Raw genomic sequence first — 21,525 nt, 5'->3', positions numbered from 1 at the left:
ATGGTTTCTCTCAGAAATCCATTTACAATATATTTGTATAAGCAAAATCAAAAGGGGATCACGTTGCCTTGAGTGGTCAGATATATTTTAAAGCGGCCAGGTAACTAAATTTCCTGTATTCTATTGCTGGTGAAGATGCATAAGCTGTTTGCCATGACTAATACTTATCCAAGACTTTGACCCAGCATTTATCACAGAGCTAAAAGATTATCTTCCAAAGCTTATTTATAGGCCTAAGTGCATTAATGTTTTTCTCAGTCTCTTGCTGTTTTTAATGATACCACTGCCATCTGTTTAATTATACCTGCCCCTCACAGGGCTATATCAGGTCTCTGCCATATTAATCTTTGCAATAATGACAAATATCTGTAGCTCGGGTGTAGGATGAGGGTGAAGGTTCATTCTCCAAGCTTGTGGGTTGATTTCCGAATGTTTTGCTACCAGGTTAGGTAACATCTTCAGCAGAATTTAGGCGATGTCAGTGTCGGTGTTATTCTGTTTATAAGGGCTTCAGGTGTGGGTGTGTCAACTGAGAGTCTTGTGACCAGTGGTGGGATTCAATTTTTTTTACTACCGGTTCTGTGGGCATGGCTTGGTGGGCGTGGCAGGGGAAGGATACTGTAAAATCTCCAGTCAGAGGTGGTATTTGCCGGTTCTCCGAACTACTCAAAATTTCCGCTACTGGTTCTCCAGAACTGGTCAGAACCTGCTGAAGACCACCTCTACTTGTGACTTGTCTTGTCATAGGGAAGTTACATCAGGTCAGGGTCGTTGAGAGGTGAACTGTCGGTGTGGGAGAGTTGTGTGAATTGGTTGAGGTTGATGCTGTCTCTGGTTGGCTGTGTGATTGATTTGGATTCTGAGGCGTTTGTAGGGTGGCTGTAGGTCAATGTGTCTGCTGATGGACATAGTGTGTCCAGAATTACTTTGAAGTGCCAGGCTTCGATGAACTCACAAGTGTGGCGAGTGACCGATGATTTTTGTGTTGCTCCAATCAAACTGTTGCTGTTTGGAATTGGTGTGGTTAGAGATTAAGGATTTGGGGATTGTGGCATTTGACTGCCAGCCAGTGTTTATGGATTTTTAATTGACATGTTTGTCCCATGTACAATTGGTTGCAATGGTTACAGTTGATTTTGTAGATTATATTGTTTCTTTCATCCTTCTGTATCTTGTCTTTGGTTCTGGATAATTCCTGGCAATGTGGTTATGGGTTTGTGGGCTATTGCTATTCCTAGGGGTTGGAGATTCTGGCTGTCATTTTTGACACCCCTTTTGACTATTGTAAAGTTAGTTTTTACATGGTGGTTGGCTGTGTGATGATTTGGGTGCTGTGTGTCAGAATGAAGTTTTTTCGATTGCCGTTATGGAGAAAGACATCAAGCAGCCATTTCTCTTCTGCTTTTCTTAGTGTGGTGCTGCAGAGTGTCCTGGCCCTTCTGAAGAGGGTCTGGATATAGTTTATTTTGTGTGTGGTAGGGAGTTGCTTGAGAAGCTGAGGATCTGATCTGTGTGTGCAGTGGAGGCAGATTTCCAGTTCTCCATATCTAGTTTCCTTATGTTGATGTTGAGGAATGGGCTTCTGTTGTCTTCACGTGTGAATTTGACCCCAGGGAATACATTATTGAGTAGGTAGTATGCTTCTTCAATTTGGGAGTGTTCGATGATGACGAAGGTGTCATCGACATAGGGTGTCCAAAGTTTTGTTTGGATGGTGGGTAGAGCTATGGATTTGAGACGTTGCATGACTGCCAGAAATTATCCAGAACCAAAGAAAAGATACAGAAGGATGAAAGAAACAATGTAATCTACAAAATTAATGGTAATCATTGCAACCAATTCTACATGGCCCCTGCCCAGGCCACCACAGGTGCCCCTGGCATGAGTGATGTCAAACTGGCCGCCCCCATCCTGGTCACCCCCACCCACCCACGCCCAAGGTCAAACACAACCCTGATGCAGTCCTCAATGAACTTGAGTTTTTGACACCCCTGTTCTAGAGAGAGAAAACAGGGCATTTAACAATAAATCAGGAGATTGTGAGATGTTGTTTTGAACCACTTGTGAAATTGGCTGTTTCTCTCTCTCATTAATTATTTAAAAACACAGCACAAAATGGCTTTACAGATTACAAAAAATTCCCTGTCAGGTTTTCATCAATTCCAAGATCTTTGTTATTATAAAGCATTAATTATAGATATTTCTAATTCAAACCATCGATTGTTTTTTGATAAAGATCATGAGTATAAAGAAGCAGGCACTTTTAAAATCACATTTATCAAATCTTACCATACCTCAAAAAGGAATAGGATCTGGCTGTCATGTTCAAAGGCATAACAAATAGGTTATTTTTTTCTTGTCACTAATACCAATAAAAGCTTTTATCAAATTTTTGATTATTATCTTTCCAGGTGCCACCATATAATTCAACAGCTCTTCACACTTTACTTTTTGGAAATACTAAGCTCCATCAATTTCTAACCCTTGGATGTACTGACTGCAGATGAAATATTTGTTTATTTCTCATTGCCTCCTTTGACCTTGAATAGGATATTTAGTTGTTTTTAGCTAGAAAACAATCTGCTCAAACCTTTTGCATTAGAAGCAGGTCAAACCAAAACATTTCACATCAAAATAAAGCACACTATGATCTAGATGTTTGTGGCAACTATCCTAAATTAAACAAAGCTGCACAATATATTTAAAAATTAAATATAAAAATTAACTGATGCAACAATCATTCAGCCTGAAGGCAAAATGCCTCTTTTACACTGTTAACTCATCTTGGTAGACACAGACCGACCGACCGACACAGACAGACACACACACTTCTATATCTATATCTGTATCTATCTATATCTAATCTCTCTCTGTCTGACTATCTATCTATCTATCTATCTATCTATCTATCACAGTATATAATTTATTATAACCTAGTCATTTTATTTGGCAAGGAGGGGAACAAGTTTGTTGCAAAGCAAAGCTGTAGCATGTCCCCAATGAATGGCTGTGGTCCTTGGCAGCCACCAAAACATTCTTGGATAATAAAGTTGGCAAGCATCTTTATAAAGAACGAATTCTTTGATTGGGTGTGACTCCATCAACCTATAATACACAAAAGTAAAACAGAAAGACATACAACATTACAACCTGTGGCAAAAAAACAATTTGAGAATGATAGAGACAAGGAGCAGCTAGGTCAGATTTCTTTCCAGTAAAGAATATATGTAGCTCAGGGTGGAACTACTGGTGTTCTCTGAATTTGTTTTTCTCCAGATGTTTAATTACCAATTATGATATCACCTAATCTGGTAATGAAAACAACCAAGCTCAGAGAGAAACCAACAATTTTCCTTTCACTCAATATATGTCTTGGGATTTAAAGTGCCCATCACGGCATCCATTTTGTGAATAAACAAGAATAAAGCACACAACAGTCTTAAAATTTCCAGTAGAAATCACCAGCCCCCAAAGGTCCCCCTTCCTGATTTACAAATGCACAATACCTGAACATTCCTGAATACAAAAAAGCTGTCTAAAGGTATTTGAATGGAGACAGGTGGCACATGTAACTCGCATGATTCTAACATGTTTCTTTCCAAGAATATCTCAAATATGGAAAACTGATATATAAAGAGAAAGCTCAGATAGTGTTCTTCTCCTTGCCATGATAGTTTTTCTGCATCCTGAGAATTTTCAACGATTTTCATTTTGTGAAAATGAATGCATTTTGAGAATGCCGATATGTCTGTTGCATCAAGCAAATTAGATAATAGCTACTTGAAGCTGATTAGCCATTAATGTCCTTGAAATATCTTAATTTTGTAGTGATGGCTTTCAGACATAAGGATTAGACAGAGGGAAAACTCTGTCTTCAAATGAATATTTGACTTTCCTGGGTAGCCAAACGATCCTTAGCATTTCCCCATTTTATTGCTAAAGGCACCGAAATAAGCAAGATAAATGCTTCCCCCTTAATTTTAAAGAACAGATGGAACAAAAACTCCTGAAAAATTATCTGCATTCTCCACAAAACATGCCTAACTCTACTTAAATGTTTACATCCTCATTAACCTGCCTTATTATGACTCACTTGAGCTTGTCTTCCAGGTCACCATCTGGTGAGGATTTGTAACAGATTAAGAAAAGAGTTCAGCCAAGGTGTTCTCTCATGGCTGACCTGATCCACTTTCTAATATCTTAGAGTTCTTTTCCTCAGAATGATCAGCATGTTTCCTTTTTAAAAGAGCCCAAAAAACAGATACTCTAGATCCTTCATCTGACTGAGGTGATCAACCAAGTTTGGTTGCCTGCTCTAGGGCAACTGCAATTACTGAAAAATCTAATTAGCCTGTAAATTTAGAGAACATTGTAAGACAGTTGTATTTTATTTATTTATTTTTGCAATAGGAGATACATTAAAAGAGCCTTCATTTTTTTCTTTCTTCCTAGCATTTTGTTCACCTTGACAGTCTGTTTCTTTTGCACTGCGTTCTCGTAGCTAGATAAGATGATTTGCACCCAGAGAGACCTGAAATTTGGCAATCACTGTTGAATTTTGGCCTTATAGTCTAGAAGGCTGCCTGGTCCACAGGTATTTATCCTTGCCCAAATTTCTAGTGGTCACTGATGATATTGCACTTTTCATTACCTTCATTTGTGCCTCCAACCAATGTCTGGAACATTATGAAATGACTATTACTGTAAGGCTCTGCTTTGCCTCCTAACTCAAGAAAGTGAAAACTCTTGAACCTGGTTATTTCAAAAGGAACCTTTTATTGAGCAGAAGTGAAAGCGGGACAATCAAAGTAGAATCTGAATTCTCTCAAGCAATACAGTTAAAGTTAAGGCAATAGAATTCCCTCCCTCCAGTCAGATATGGATTCTGTCAACTCGTAAAGCATTCCTAGACTCCTTTCAAGTTGCCATAAAGAAGGGGGAGGGAACCAGAAGGACATTCCATGGTGTAACCCAGGTTACCAATCCAGTTGGAAGGGTGTGATCTCCAAAGTCCTCTATGAAATTAGATAAGAAAGTTGGAAATATAATTATGACTGTGTATAAATGTTGTAACCTGGAATCACACTGTTCACTTGAAGAGATGTGTAAAACGTTTTTTAAAAAACCCTGTCCCCTCAACCCTGAGTCATGGCTATGTTTCAGTACCATCAGTCTCAGGTGGGTACATAAATCTTGGTTCCTTTCCAAGCCAATACTTCATTCATTGTCAAATCGGGTTGATGTTCCACAAACCATGGATTGGTTAAAAGTGCTTCTTTCAACTCAGTTGTCAGTTTGTCTTCCCCTGCTTCCTCTATCTCAGGCACCACCAACTTCACTTTAACTGTAAAGCGGGGAATGGCAGCACTCACCATGGGGGTATTCTTCTTCATCTACCTTTTCGGGGATTTCTTTGGCCGGAGATTCCTCATTCTCTTCTGTGGGGAGGAGACCCTCTACAGTGTGTCTAGCAAACCGGCTAGTGTCTGGAGGCTTTCGTGGAATTCTTCAGTCCCTGGCAGCCGTACTAGGCCTCGGTTGTGGAACAGGTGCAGGTGCCCTATGACCAGCCTGGTCACATCAACAGCACTTTATAATCCTTGTGAGTTGGGTAGGAGCAGCTTCAGGTTTAGTCAGAGGCCATCTGGCCAAAGTTCTCCTAGGAGGGCCCTCAGAAGGGGGTTTTCAGTGTGGGTTGATTTCCCTGTCCAGCTTAAGGGACATGGCATACCAATCTTGTAGTTTCTCTGGTATTCCTCTGATGCTGCATGCTTTTTTTTTGACTTTTGGTTCAATAGTGTTCTTAAAATAGTGCAGAAGTATTCTGTCAGGCCAGTTTATGAGGTTGCTTGAGACCCTTCTAAAATCCCATACAAAGTCTTCACTCTCCCCTATTCTATGAGGGTTTTCAAACCTGGCCCTGAGCAGCTCAACAAATCCATCGGCATTTTGTAGTTCTGGGGCATCCTCATAGTATAATTGAACTACCCAATGAGAAACATCCCCCTCATTCATCCCATCTGTAATTGCGGAAACTAGGTCACGATCTGTTGCATAGTGGTTTCCAAATATTTATGTGACCAGATCCGGGTAAGAAAGTAAGGGAAGTTTTCATGCCGTCCATCAAAAGTTGCTTTGTAAGCCACTTGGTCTGGTCTCGGAGGGGGGATCACCATAGCAACTGTGAGCTGAGCTGGAATGTGTTGAGCTGGCTGCAGGAAAGCCCCCTGCAGTGGTATCCCAAGGGGCGGCTGAGGTGGGATTTGACGAGCAGTTGGGCATGCTGAAGGAAGGGGCCCTTCAGGGTTGCTCCGAGGAGTGGCTGGATTGGAACCTGCAGAATAGGTGCTATCTGCTGAATTCTTCTCCATGCTGGGAAAGGGTGGTGGTGGCCGCAGCCTGCTGCCTGCACTGATCCCCTTGCCCAGGAGGGATTGCTACTGCTCTTTGGGCCCAGGGTGCTCCCGAACTAGGTGGTGTAACTGGTGCTGGCATCCACTGGCATTGGATCCACCCCTGACCAGGATAGAATCCCCATCCTGGAGGAATACTCTCTACAGGGGGTAACCTTGCTGGCTGTGCAGGGGGAGAAATTGGGGGTTGTGACGTGCCCAATGTCGGCTGCATCTTCTGTCCCATCCTTTCTGCTTGGCCTTGCCGTGCTGGGCCGATCCTTAGGCCACCTTTGACTGATGCATGCTGGTTCCACTGTTAAGTCTTGGACTAGGGAAAGTGAACGTGAGCTGCGTTAGGACCCAGCTTGGCTGGAGAGGCTGTGGCTGTGAGACATAACTTTCCACCTTAAGTTGCTAGAATTGCTCTGGGATCCCTGCCAATGACTGGCTTCAGGATGAAGGCAACAGGTTCCAGTCTTGGGAGTTGTCTGATTCCAATGCCCTTAACACACCCCCCCCACACACACACACACTTCTCCACTCTGTCTCATGGGCCGTCCTCAGAGGGCTAGAATAGGAAAGGTGTTCAGGCAGCTCCTCCATGAATCCGTTCCCTTGGGCCGGGTACCTAGCCTTTGCCTTTTCTCTGCAGCTTCCATCACTTGCAAAAATTCTTTAGAATGAGGGCAGGGGGTCTCAATTAGTTCTCTGGTGTCCGGTCCCATAGCCCCTTCTGTAGCTTCCTCCCTTTCTTTCATCTTCACTAAGCCTTCGCACTGCTCCATTTTTTGAGTCAGTGCTGGGGCCCAGCACCCCTTTTGGGGTGCTGGAGTTTGTTTAGAGACTCAGGATAATGTCAGCATTCCAACAAACCTCCATTCCAACCAGTAACTCCGAGACAGACATCTCTCAAAAGTTCCTTTTATTTGGATAGCAACTGGCACATTTGTGTAATCCCGAATATGAAGTTCCGGGCTTCCTTGCAATAAGTAAAGACTACAAATCCATCTCCTATACCCATCACCACATCATATGGCCCAATCACCATCCATCCCAAAGTAAGACTTCCTTTTCACTATGCGCAACACTACTTGACCTTGAATCAACTAAAGAATTTTATTATGTCTAATTAGATATACTCCAATGAATTCCCCCCTCCCATTTTCCAAGGCTCAATTGTGGAGCGTGGGAGCACTGGATCTCAATATGGTTCCAAAGCTGACACAAATGATGTTTTGAGACCCCCAAAATGTACCAAGCAGACAAGCAGATGGGGAGAAGCAACTTAGTAGCTATGAAATACAGATGGTTTAGGGAGATCAACATGTAAGAAAATACCTTATTGACCTTATCTTTTTCTGAGACAATCTCTGGATCCTGGTACCTGAATTTTAAAAGTCCTGATACAGTAATTTATGCATTTATGTATTTCTCAAAGTTGTATGGCTGCCTATCCATCCAATGAAACAAGACCACTAATAAAAATCTGTTTTTCCAAAACAACATTGACCCAAAGACCTCCAGACCTCCATCACAGACCTCCAAGCCCTGATGGATATTAAGACTATCTACCTACCCTATTATAAACCCAGCTGCTCTGGAGACCCTCCCAAATTTTAAAATGTCTTTTCCAGAGAGTCTGCCTAGTTTCTGTTCTGGTCTTTTTAGCACCAAGGAAATATCTAAGGTTTTTTTGAGCAGGTATACAACTCCTGGTATTATTTACTATTCTGCCCTTATTTCTAACACTACAAGTTACTGAGACATAGGAAACTTAAGAAATCTGCTGCTCAAGACACAGGAGAGTTTAGAAAGCTGCTACACAAATATTTAAAACTTTATTTGCATTGTTTTAGGCTTAAATGGATAAACAAAAGTAAAATAATAACAAAGTTGATGAGCCAAATTGTAAACTAAAAATTCTCTGAATTAGACACATAGAAACAAGAAGAAACTTGATTTATACATAAAGAACTTCATCTCTCTGTATAAAGAAACAGACCTATGCCAGGGCTTTTTATTTATTTATTATAAGGCTTTTGAAAAATATCAAAATGGATATCAAAAAGAAAAGCTTTTCTGGGAGAGAAAGGGGAAAGGATGGGATTCTTTGTATCATTGGCTGTAAAAAATCTCCTTTACATTTTTCCCTGGATACCACAATTCCACCTGTCCATGTTTTCAGTTGGTGTAAAATCAATATCTACTTTGGTGCGCTCACCTGCAACTAATCAACAGTGGGTCAGAATGATGACACTTGCAAAAAAGGGGTAGATAAAGATCATGCATTCACAGCCACCATCTTGATTTTTTTCATACCTTTCTGTGGGATGCCCCAGTGCAAATTCACCTTTATATGATTTTACCAATGTCCTGATTTCTCTTAAAATTATGTAAAGGTGCAGTTTGTGTTCTAATGCATATTTCACCGCTCAACCCTATTTCTAGATGCTCTTGTTAGCTTCTCATTGCCAGGCAATTAATTCTTTTAATAAAGGTTGTGTCCTGTTAAAAATTGTATAACAATACAACGACTACTTTAAAAAAGTAACTAATAATATTGTCAATGCAGTTCTTAAGCAACTCACAGAGATATGGCCTGTCTTAAGTGATTAAACTAATGCCAAATTGATAATCTCTCTTTCAGTGTAGAATGACAGAAACTGTTGATATAACTACTTTAGCATCAATTAATACATAGCCAGGAATTTTTGATCACAAGATGGGAACAGCCATGAATACACAATATGGCCTATTCAGTATTGAATATCCACTTTAAGAAATGGATAGGTATACAAGCCTCGCTTATTTGATCACTAACTTGGTAGTGACTCTTTCTCCTGACCTTCAAGGCTATTCTCTGTGTCCCCTATAAATATCTATGGAGAGAAATGATATCCCCCATTTCATCCATATGACATTTCCAAATTCTTCACTTTGGGGATGTTCTGCCATCCCCAATTATTATTCTACCTGGTAAGACAAAAATAATAGAGCCACCTAGAGAAGCCCCATGGTGAGAGGTGGCAAATAAATTTAACAAATAAATAATCAAAGAGTAAGATTATTCAGAAATCAGATCTCTCAAAGAGGAAAAAATTAACTTTTGATGCATAACCACCTTGCCTCAAAACACAGGTTTTGTTCTGGGGGAAAGTGCCTGATGGCTTCTTCTTCTAAACCCTTTTCCACCATTCTTTCTGGTGATTTAGCAAAACACATATACACACATATAAGCCCAAAACTATTCACAAGAAAATCATTCTGCTCTTCTGTTGGTTTGGCACAGTGAGTTTTTCTCAAAACATAAAACTACTTTGCAAAACTGCCATCTCAGATAGCACCTCCTTGTATTTTTCAAAGCCAAATTAATATTTAATATATACCTACCTTGAGGGAAATAATTGGGCTGAACTATGCAGAGGAAAGCGTGGACAATGTGGAACAAAATCCCTATTGTTCCAGGCTCATAGTAAGCGTTGGTGTTGTATATCTTGTGAGGAACATACCCAAAATCTAGAGTTTCAGAAGGCATTTGAGGCAAAGGCTGCCGTTCAGAAATTGTTCTCCCACAGAACAATAAAAGAAGCAATAAATAAACTTCTCTAGCCATGGCTGACCAAATTCATAGACAGAGGCAGAAGGGAGGTGAATAACACCCTTGAGATGAGATGAGCTTTGCTGGGCATATACTTCAAAATGCTTTTCTCTGAGCTCTTCATAGGAATCTGATTAATAAAAAGAGAAAAGAGATGTTTAACAAGTATTATCTCATTCCTGGAAATCCCCATCCCATAATAAATATAATATCCTATGAAATTTAAATTATCTTGGTATCTTAGGAGGAAGCATATTGGAAAAGATATGTGCCCATTACTTAAGTCCTTTTATTACAAAGGAAAGAAGGAACCATCACTGGGTTCTCGTACCAAACTAAAATTTAGAATAAGCGTCCCACTGTTAACATTTTTTCATCATTAAAAATGGGGTCTGGGATTAATCAATCATTAACCTTTGGATCTACATTTACAGATACATTTACCATTTTAACAGGATAATGGCAATTAAAGTAATAAAGGTGGGATAAAAATTTAATAAATAAATAAAAATCTGTGTCTTTTTTTTCCCCTACGTCTCCATGCTGCACAACAATGCATCTGAAAAATCAATGCAATGGATTGTGGATTTCTCAGCAGAATTTCCAAACTGTGGTAAAGTCTCTTTCAAGTCAAACTTGGTAACTTCAAGAATAGGATGATGTAGTTTTCATGGCAACCAACCCAATCATAGGCTTCTGGAGGCAATTGATGCAGTGATGTGGCATCACCTTCTTCTGGAATAGGTTTTCAACTTCTTCTCAGTCTCCCATTCAAATATCAACCAGGGTTGACCCTACTTAACTTCCAAATCCAGAGAAGGGTTTCAGACCACTGACATTTGCTGATATGTAGCAAGTGATAAATCTTATACACAAATACATATTTTATTGCATCACACAATTGGGCTACACCTTAAAATGGAACATGTTGATAAATGTTCTCAGATTATTTCAACAATGATTTGTCAAATTCAAAATTTAAGCAAATAATATCTGCTGACCTTACTTTTGGAGTTACTAACAGTCAAGCTGGTAACATTTCCTCTGAAAAGATGTTTCAGTCATGTCCGTTTGCTCCAGACTGATTAATCAAAATGAAACCTGTCAAAACAAGGAGAGCATATATATACTTGATCTTAGCCAAAAGAAGCTAAAGGTTTGTAAGTGCTTTCTGCTTTTCAGTATACAAATGAATACTAACTTCATTGTGTTACGGCCTAACATTTTATCAGTATTTAGAAGATAAAATCATTTTGTCCCCCTGGTACATTTCACATATTCCTAATTGAAGATGATTGTAGTAAGACTATATATTTAACATAGCGTATTGTGGAAATGTGGGATTGTTAATTCCTGAGTTTGAACAGTTTTAAGTAGAAGTTTTAATATCAGAGCATTTTAATACTATTTTAATTTGCATTAATGAAATTGGTTTTACATAGTTTTTAAATGGTTTGCTGTATGACTTTGCTGTTTCCCAGTTAAGCAATCAGTTTTTTGTTGGAAACCCTCTTTAGAAGAATGCACATAAGGACATCCAAAAATGATGGTCTTAAAACTGAAAACTGATGATGTTTACATTATGAAATGCCTCATAATTAGCCAATTAAAATAGGAGTACAGGTGATCCTCGACTTACATTTGTTTAGTGTACATTCAAAGTTACAACAGCACTGAAAAAAGTGACTTACAAGCATCACAGCATCCCTAGTCACATGATCAAAATTCAGGCACTTAGCAATTAGCATGTATTTATGATGGTTGCAACATCCTGGGATCATGCCATTTGAGATGTTCTCAGCTGGCTTGAATGAAACATGCAAAGTCAATAGTGGAAACTGGATTAGTTTAACAACCACATAATCCACTTAACAACTGCAGTTATTCACATAACAAACATGGCAAAAAGATAGTAAAATCTGGGCTACTCACTTAACTGTCTTGCTTAGCAATGGAAATTCTAGCCTCAGTTGTGATCAAGGGCTTCCTTTACAGATAAGGGAAGAATGGTGACCCTTAAATCAACTCCAGAAGAATAGTTTGCACTGAAAACTGGTTTGCATTATACTCAGTTACTAACACATCAAGACTAATCGGAATAAAATCAGTTATTATTCATAAAAGCTTCCCTTGAACAACACCGTGCAAAAAGAAACAAAAAATTATTAATCGACATTAAGGCATTCCCTGAAAAGGTCAAAGGATTATGCATAGTTCCTAAGACACTAGAGAGGCACACAAACTTTAAAAATAAAGTAAGCTATCATTTGCCATCGGTTTGGAAATCTGGAAATTTGGAAATCCTATCTTCCCGCTTCGGTTAAGTCCTGTCCAGAGTAACAACTATGTTTGGTATTTACACCAAGGTCATTCATTCCATAACTGCATCCTTTCAGATTTGTCTGCTCAACTCCAGGGATTTCAATAGCTCCTAAGCACCCAGAATGTCGTACTCTCACCCACACCAATAGTAGGAAACAATGCTTCTCAACCGTTGCAACCTGAAGAGGTGTGGACTTCAAGAATTCTCCATCAGCTCTGGTGACTAGGAGTTCTCAGAGTTGAGGTCCACCCATCTTAAAGCTGCAATAGTCAAGAAACACTGGTGTATAGTAAGAAATGGAGCAATGATGAACTAAGCTCTGGAACAAGCATTTTGTATTTTAATTGCAAAACATAACATGATTTTATACCCTGAGAAAATTTGGCTACTCAGAAAAACAATCATGCAAAAATGAGATTGAAAATTATTCATCAGCCAATTACTCAATCATATATTTTTAAAGCATTAGAATACAATAGAGCTGGAAGGGGCCTTTGAGATCTTCTAGTCCAGCCCCCTGCTCAAACAGGAGAACCTATACCATCTCTTCTTAAAGACCTCCAGTGATAGACCGCCCACAATTTCTGGAGGCAAGTTGTTCCACTGGTTAATTGTCCCTCACTGTTAGGAAGTTTCTTCTTAATTCCAGGTTGCTTCTCTCTTTGACTAGTTTCCAACCATTATTTCTTGTCCTGCCCTCTGGCACTTTGGAGAATAATCTCTTCTTTGTGGTAGCCCCTCAAATACTGGAACATTGCTATCCTGTCATTCCTAAACACCATTAAACAGAGACCTCAATAGAAACTCTGCAATCAGGAGGTATATTTTAGGAAAGAATAAAAATAATAAATGCCAGGGCTAGTTAATTTTTCTGCTTCATGTTCAAGAAATTGGCATTAGCAGCCAAGGACAGAGTAAAGCAGAGTTGCTTAGCTCCTTCTGAAGTTAACCAGAAATCACCCTTACTGTCATGTCACCAACTTCACCATAGTTATTTTGGTTTATTCAACTAACTCAGTTCTTCTAGAATATATAGCACCACAAACCATGGCAATGTATATTATAAGCTAACACCTGGTGGAAGGGTTTTACAGACATTTTGAAGCCAAAGTTGGTTGTGTAATGTAGAGATTAGGGTGCATGATCCAAACACAGCCAGTGAATTGCAAAGAGGGAAACTATAAAACAACATTCCAGGTAATTATCATCATCAGGGTTATGACTGACTTTTTGAGTGAGGCAGCTGTATTATAGCCTCTGTTTAATGATCTTGGCTTCAAGTGATATTTTTGGTGAGGTTCATCTCTACAACTTCTTTGTTATTTTTGCAGTCCATGCATAATAGTCATTCCAGCACCATATTTTAAAGGCATCCATCCTTCTCCTATGTACATTTTTCAGAGTCCAGGTTTCACAGCCATAAGTAGCATTTGGAAAAAATACTGAGTTAACTAATCTGTGTTTGGTTGTGACCCTGATGTCTTTACTCTTCCAGATATTATTTATGCCAGACATTGCATTTCTTCAAAGTGCTATTCACCTTCTGATTCATCTTAATTCGTGAAATTCTTCCCATCAATGACAAATCTAGTTTTTCCCATCTATTTAAATCCAACTTTATCTCCCTCTATATTTTAACATAATTATTTTTATTTATTTTTATTTCAGACTATACCGATATTAAAGATTTTTTTTAAACAGTGACAGAAAGATATAACTAAATTTATTTGACAAAACAAAAAACCAAGAATTAAATATAAGCTTTGACAGGATGCTAAAGAAAGAACAGGTCTAAATTTAGATGTTTAGGTTTATGATATTGTTGTTTGGTATGGTAAAAAGATTAGAGAACTTTGAAAAGTTTCAGGTTGTTAGATCTTGAAGGTTCTGATTTGAGATTTGGTATATAGCAAAGAAAGAAACTATGAAGATGGGTTTTTTTTCCAATCAGAAAATCTTTGCCTTCTTGGACTAGTCAAGGCAAAACTAGACAACTGTTATCCTGCCGATCCCAGATTCCAAACTAAAAAGAAGATAAAAGTAAAAACTTAATAAAACTATTTATTATTAGTTCATTCCAAATATGAATCCCTATACAACAGAATTCACAAGCAACAAACTACATTCCGACAGCATTATTGATATCATTTGTGATAATCTGCATCATGATGTAATTCCCCCCCAATGGTGTCGTTTTTATTAGGAATAACAGACACCATCATCACCACCAATCCATTTGGTCTTGTAATATGAATATTGATCAGCGATTGGTTCAGCACATAAGCTTCATTTTATACAAAAATGGTTCCTTTAAGCTTGAGACAGTGATATATATGTAGTCTATGACTTACAATAGTTCATTTAGTGACCGTTCAAAGTTACAATGCTGCTTTAAAAAGGGACTTATGACCATTTTTACACTTACAATATTGCAGCATCCCTGTAGTCACATGATAAAAATTGAGATGCTTGGCAACTGGTTCATGTTTATGATCACTACTTATCCCAAGGTCACGTGATTCCTTTTTGCAACTTTTGACAAGCGAAGTTACTGAGGAAACCAGATTCACTTAACAACCATGTTACTACATTAACAGCTGCAGTGGTTCACTTAATTGTGGCAAGAAAAGTCATAAAACAGGGCAAAACCCTTTAACAAATGTTTCCCTAACAACATAAATTTTAGATTCAATTGAGGTTGTAAGTTGAGGACTAGCTATACTGAATGCACATATATGCTCTGTTAATACAGCACTTAATCAGGGATATGGGGCAAAGGAGATGGTCAGAATCTGTAAGATGGCGGGCACAGCATTGTGATCAAGCTCCTGAATGTACACAAAATGGATGCGGCTTCAACAATGACTCCATGCCCACTATCCTGTTGATATTGCAACAGATCTGGTAGTCATTCTACATACTGGATAGCTTCTCTGTGATTTAAGTTTGAAGCAGTTCATATTAACAATCAGGTATCCCTGAAACAGGGATTTAGTAAAACCATTTTCATAAAGTGAAGATATGGCAAATAACCACCCTAAAAATCAGCCATTTTTGGTGAAAATGAAGAGTTACAAACTTCTCATCATGTTTTGAGCTAAAGTCTCTCCAGTGTGAATGCAGGGAGAAACTTCGGCAGGCTACTTTACACAAATATGCTGTGTGAATGATGAAATTGCTTATTTTAAGGAGGGGAGAGCTGGCTACAGGTCCCTGGCAAAACCCATTGTTATAGTCCTGTATTTGATCCAGAAATGCAATGTTGTTTGCACAACTTTCATCCCTGGTCTACTATAGGCCATTAATTAACAAGCATGACCAGGGCTGTTTGCATATTGAATTCTGGCCTGAAACTTGGCTAAAAGCGGTCAAGATTCCCCTGGACAACTTTCTCTAAAAAGGGAAGGTTGGAGACACTGTCCGATCCACTGCATGGACCCAACTATGGATCTCCTCTCTGGACATCTAACAATCCAGGAACAATCCTAGGTGCAACAAACCAGTGGCCAGACTGAGGGGCACAGAGAACTCTGTCCACTTCTTCAGAAGTTGCTGCCTCAAACTCATTCCAGAGTCCAGACCATACAACTAGACTTGTTTTCTTGACAATCCTGTGAAGTAAACTGGATTGAGAAGGAGGGGTATTTCCAGTCTCACACCTAACCATCCACAACTCACACTGTTCTGTAATACAATAATTCTATATACAAATTTGACTGCAGTTGTGCAAACAGGAGCATTTATATCTCAATACCAGTTACATTCACAGGTTGAGCCTACCCAGGTCAGTGACAGAACTGGAGGCCCACTTGCATAGTCGCAGTAAGCTGATTAGTGCTAACTCGGGTTTTCTTGAGGGAGAGTAGTTTTTGCAAATCCAACCCCTTTGCTAACTCTATGGCTCAATGCATAAGAATTGAGGGTTAATTGTATAATTAAGTTAAATGTCTCCTGGGAACGCAGCTCTCCCTTGAAAGGTGACCAAGGAAACAAATCAGATATTTCTAATCATGGAATTCATGCTCATCTGAATCCACACAATTTTACAGGACGTAAATCGTCGGGATGCGTGCGCGCAAAACTCGCGTCCTCTCACCTTTTTGTTTAAAAGGTCCTGTCCTTTTTTCAGAGCCAAGCCCTCACGCACTCCGGCGGGACTGGTCAAGCCAAAAAGCCTTTCCCCCAAGGCGAGATGGCCGGGTGTCGGAGCTGTATTTCCTCGCCCGGCTTTCCCAGTTCTCAGCTGCCCTGGAGAAACGCCCCGCCGAATTAGGATCCGCACTCTCCCCGGTGAGCGGCTTTGCAATCCAGCGCCCGCGGGCTCCCTCGAAGAGTCTTGGACGTTTCCCGGAAAAGCCCGCGCTTCCTCGCGAGTAACCCAGCGGAGCACCCCCGGGCAGCGGCAGCTCCGAGCACGCCCACCGCGCCGGGATCCTTTCTTCCGCAGAACTTCAGCGCATCTATTCCGGGAGCCGGGCCGAAGCCCCCCCCCCCCCTTGGCACTTACCCACCGATGACCCACCCCCCACCCCCGGCACCGCTCGGCTCCTCTCCGCGCGCAGCAACAACTGGGCGGCAGCTCAGCCGCGCGCCCGCCGCTCGTCCGCGGCCGATTCCTTAGTGCGCGCCTGCCCGCCCCGCGGTGAGCGCGCCTGGGAAAAGCGGGGTTGGGTAGGGCCGGGCGAGGTTACACCTGTCAACCCGGTGCCGGCTTGGTCGGGACCGCGGGATTCAGTTTGGCGACCCGCTCCGAGATTCCGACGCCAATGCCACCGTCGTTCGCACAGCAACCGGGAGGAGCCGGTCGGGCGGCCCAAGCCGGTCCCGGGGGACTGGGGCAGTGGGGGCGAAGAGCATATGGGCTCTGCCCCACGGCATGAGGACCAACCCAGGCTCTGCCCCGCGGCGGCTGAGCGGCTGGGCTGCGGTTCAGGGGAGCTCAGGCGAGCGCGGAGGTTCCCAAGGTGCGGCCGGAGGCGGAGATGTGGGCGAACCCAGCTTGCAAAAGGAGGATGCTCCTCTGGCGCGCAAAGCAGGGGTAGTGCCGAGTGTGAAGCCCTGATTAACTTGGTGAGATGCTGTTGGTCTCACATACACTACACACCCCAGTGAGCAGGCTGGAAACACAGGGGGTCCTCTTCCCTTGGCTCTATTTAAACACACACACACACACACACACACACACACACACACACACACACACACCTTAATAGGAGAAGCAGTATTTTTGCTGCTCCTAACCTCCGTCTATGCCCGACTTGGCAGATAAAGGAGTCAAAAGTCATTTGTTTCCTGGAAGTGAAGAAAGTCGCCAAAGGAAATCAGTCCCAAATGTAGAGAAGAGCTTCTGCAAACTCTTCAAGATAGGACAAAAGCGTTTTCCAGCAGCTCCTGGAGCACAGAAATACTGGAGAATGAAGGCAGAACAGCGAGTGATTCACAACCTCTGAGCCAAAGGTGGTATTCAGCAGGTTCTGACCTCTGACTGGAGATTTTACAGTATCCTTCCCCTGCCATGCCCACCAAGTCACGCCCACAGAACCGGTAGTAACAAAATTTGAATCTCACTACTGCTCTGAGCTCCTGGGATGGTTGAAATTTGGAGCGTGCCTTCACAAAATCGCTGAAAAATGGTAGCCCTTGAAAAGGAGACAGCTGAAGGTGGTGGTTTCTTTGCAACAAGCAACACCCACCCCACATACACACACTATTTACGTATATGAAAAGATCTTTTGAACTATAGGGGAAAAAAATCTGATAAAGCTAGAGTATTGATGGCTTAACCAGGTATTAAAGAATGTGAAAATATCTCCATTTCTTCTGGGGCCTTTTCGTTTGCAGCCTTTTCTATATTTTTACAAATATAGAAAATATATCAAATATGTAAAGGTTTCTCCACATAAATTTAACATATTTTCTTTGTTAAAATATCTTTGAACATTTCAGATATGGACACTGGACAGAACTGAATTTATATCATGCAGATAAATTCATCTATAAAATAGCAGGAGTTAATTTTTTAACTCTGAGTGGAATCCTGTGCAATATAAGCTGCAAAAGTGAAAGCTTTTGGTCTTTCAAGGTATTTACTAGCAGAACATTGCAAAATATAGAATAACAGGGTGGGAAAGGACTTAAATGATCTTAACATGCCCTGATGATGTCTTGCCTTGTTAAAATAAGAAGGAAAAGTCTGCCATAATACTGCTGCAGCTAAGGATGATTTCTGCCTGCCTCACATCTATATGAATGAGATGAAGGTTATGCTACAAGACTGAACAGTGGAAGGTTAACACCAAACCTTGAATGGAATTGAACTCATTCTCAATTTCCAAACATATGTATAGTTAAGGGTTATGGTCGCATGTGGAATGGGATGACTCGATGTTGCTAGCTCAACGCGGCCAACTGGGGGCAACCTTGCCACCGCCAAGTCCCCTCTGCCAACTGCTGCGGTGGTGCAGTGGTTAGAATGCAGTACTGCAGGCTACTTCTGCTGATCACTGGCTGCCAGCAGTTTGACAATTCTGGTCTCACCGGCTCAAGGTTGACTCAGCCTTCCATCCTTCTGAGGTCGGTAAAATGAGGACCCAGATTGTTAGGGGCAATATGTTGACTCTGTAAACTGCTTAGAAAAAGTTGTAAAGCACTCTGAATCAGTATACAAGTCTAAGTGCTACTGCTGCAATCATTTCTTTGCAGGATATCTCAACATCAGAAATTCACTGCGGGGATAACTTGCTGCGGGCGACAGATGGAGAGTTGGGTGAGTGAGTGAGTGAGCAAGTGGGTTGTCAGAGGGTGGCAGTGATGGGAGTGGTGCTGGATAGAGGGTGGGTGGGCAAGCGAGCAGGGTTGTCAGGGTGGTAGGTAGGCTCCAGCCTGAATGCCGAACCAGCAATTTGGCTGCAGTGGGAGATGGGGCAGTGGCAGGCAGGGGCTTCCTATTTTGACATCTGCTACTGTTGCCTCCTTGCCTTGAGCTGTGCCAGATGGGAAGCAAGCAAGCAGTCTGTCAGACAGCAGAACAACAGCAGCACAACAGCAGCATCAGCACTAAGTGAGGTGCATCCCATTTTGACCCCCTCATCGCCACCATTTCCTCTGCCCCTTAGCTTCAGACTAAATGCCAAATGGCAGTTTGGCTATGGCACTGTGCAGGGCAAGTTTTTTTAAAAAAGTACTGCTACCATGGGTTTGCAAGGGTTTTTTCTGCAATTGTTTTTTTAAAGGGCACCACAATGTTGCAATTATTATTATTTTTTAAATACACCTTAGTAAACTTTTATTACATTAAAAACAAAAAATGTATCACTCAACAACAGCAATTTGTAGTGATTCTCTTATGACAATAATTTGTGCGTTATTTACAGATATTAAGTTATGCATAATTAAATTCTTATTTTATCTATTACTTATGGTTAGTAACTATTTATCTTTAATCTATCTCCGTTCTATCTAGTTATACCATTGTTCCCACACTTTATAAAATATCAATGTCTCTTTGTCTTTTAAGCTCAACGTTAAATTATCCATTTCTCGCAGTTCATAACTTTTTGTATACAATAATTTTGTATAACAAGTTTCTCTGAGAGTATGCATAGCTGTTTCCAACATTGAGCAAAGGCAATCCTGGCAGCAGTTATATGTGTAATAGTAAATATTTTGTACTCTTTACATATTTTTTGGAAGATCCCGAATAGGAATCAGGTCCTGGCATTTTGTTACTTTTCTGGGATCGAATTGCTTGATTTAGTTCTGTCATAGTTATGTCTTTAATCAAGGTTTCTTTCAGTTCATCTTTTATTTCTCAAGTTCTTTTTTCTCTTAGATACTCCCTTAATCTGATCCACATCTACTCTTTCTTTCTTGTACAGATTCTCAAAATATTTATGTGCAATCTCTTTTTCCTTCTCTATTGTGTGTTGATAATCTCCATTTTCATCCTGTAATTAGTAGATGATTCTTTTCTTTCTCTTTTTTAAGCTTGTAAGACAGCCATTTTCCTGGCTTGTTTGCTTGTTTGAAATATATTTGCTTGGTTGCCTTCAAATTTCTAACTAATTCTTCCTGTTCAGCTAAGTTTGTGTTTGTAAAGAATCAATTGTTCTTGTTGTTGAGCATTTTGTGGGGTATTCTGTAATTTAGTCTCTAATTTCTTAATTGTTTGGTGTAGATTGTTCTGTTGGGTATATTTTTCTTTATTTTATTTTTTTGCAACATAGGATATTATAATTCCCCATATAACAACTTTCATAGTATCCCATAAGTTTTGGATAGTGTATATTGATCATTATTTTCTTTAAAAAAAGAAATTTAGTTCTTCCTTGAGTTTCTTAATAAATTCCTCATCTTTTAATAATTGAGAGTCTAGAGTCCATCTGTTCCTTGATTTTTTTCTACCTTTCCAACTAATTCTGAGTGGGTTGTGATCTGCCCAAAAGTTCGATAAAATTTCTACATCTGCCACTTCTTCTGCTAACTCTCCGCTCATCCAAGCCATGTCAATACATGACCATGACTGATGGGGATTTGAATAGAAGGTAAATTGTCTCTTTTCTGGATTTAGTTTTTTCCATATATCTATTAAATTTAATTCTTTGATCATTTCTACACATATTTTAGGTAGTTCTCTTTTTCCCTCTTTTCTTATTTCCCCCCTTGTAGTCTTTTTGATAGTCTGCTATAGCATTATCATCTCTTATGATGCAAATTTTTTCCTTTCCAATTCAATAATTTTATCATATAGGGCTTTATAAAATTATTTTTGTCATTGGGGGCATAAATTACCACTAATAATTTTTTAAAAAATTTATCTGTATTTCTATTGCCAGAATTCTTCCTTTGGGGTCTGCAAATATTAAGTTTCCCTTTCTCTCTTCTTTGATGTAAACAGCTATTCCTTTCTTTTTTTTCATGGTCTGCCGCAGCTGTAAACAGTGTCCCTAATTTGGGGTAATCTAAATATTTTTCATCTGTTTTTAGGATGTGTGTTTCCTCTAGACATGTAATATCTGCATTTTGTTTTATTAACTTTGCCAAAATCCTTTTTCTTTTTGTCATTGAGTTTAAGCCATTTATGTTAACAGATAAAAGTTTCACCTCTTTTTCTATAATCCTAATTGTATCTAGTGTTTTGTCTCCTGATCGCTCTTATTTCCCTTTGTGTTCTGTTCATTGGTTTAGGGTCTCCTCTTTCCTGATGTTGC

The 21,525-nt window shown here is 40.2% G+C and overlaps 1 protein-coding gene across 16 annotated transcripts in view; it reads right to left on the bottom strand.

Annotated features, from left to right (window-relative positions):
* PROM1 (prominin 1) overlaps positions 1 to 17,240 on the bottom strand; it is a 78,108-nt gene extending 60,868 nt beyond the window's left edge. For 2 of the 16 annotated variants that reach the window (XM_087936457.1, XM_087936463.1), the window contains exons 1-3: positions 16,413 to 17,240; positions 10,995 to 11,094; positions 9,786 to 10,123 (exon numbers count right to left, since the gene is read on the bottom strand). In XM_087936457.1, the coding sequence (XP_087792583.1) occupies positions 9,786 to 10,008 (223 nt within the window). In that variant the 5' untranslated portion in view covers positions 10,009 to 10,123; positions 10,995 to 11,094; positions 16,413 to 17,240. Of the gene's footprint in view, positions 1 to 9,785; positions 10,124 to 10,994; positions 11,095 to 11,925; positions 12,078 to 16,412 lie in introns of those variants that run through there. The other 14 variants (XM_087936462.1, XM_087936469.1, XM_087936468.1 and 11 more) reach the window with 12 other exon arrangements.
* Between the last annotated feature and the right edge of the window lie 4,285 nt (positions 17,241 to 21,525).

The sequence above is a fragment of the Pseudonaja textilis genome, chromosome 6 (genome assembly GCF_049901715.1).
Source record: "Pseudonaja textilis isolate UNSWEBS1 chromosome 6, rPseTex1.2, whole genome shotgun sequence".
NCBI classification, from domain to species: Eukaryota; Metazoa; Chordata; class Lepidosauria; order Squamata; family Elapidae; genus Pseudonaja; species Pseudonaja textilis.
The sequence above is the reverse complement of the archived record's forward strand: the minus strand, read 5'-3'. Positions and strand labels throughout refer to the sequence as shown.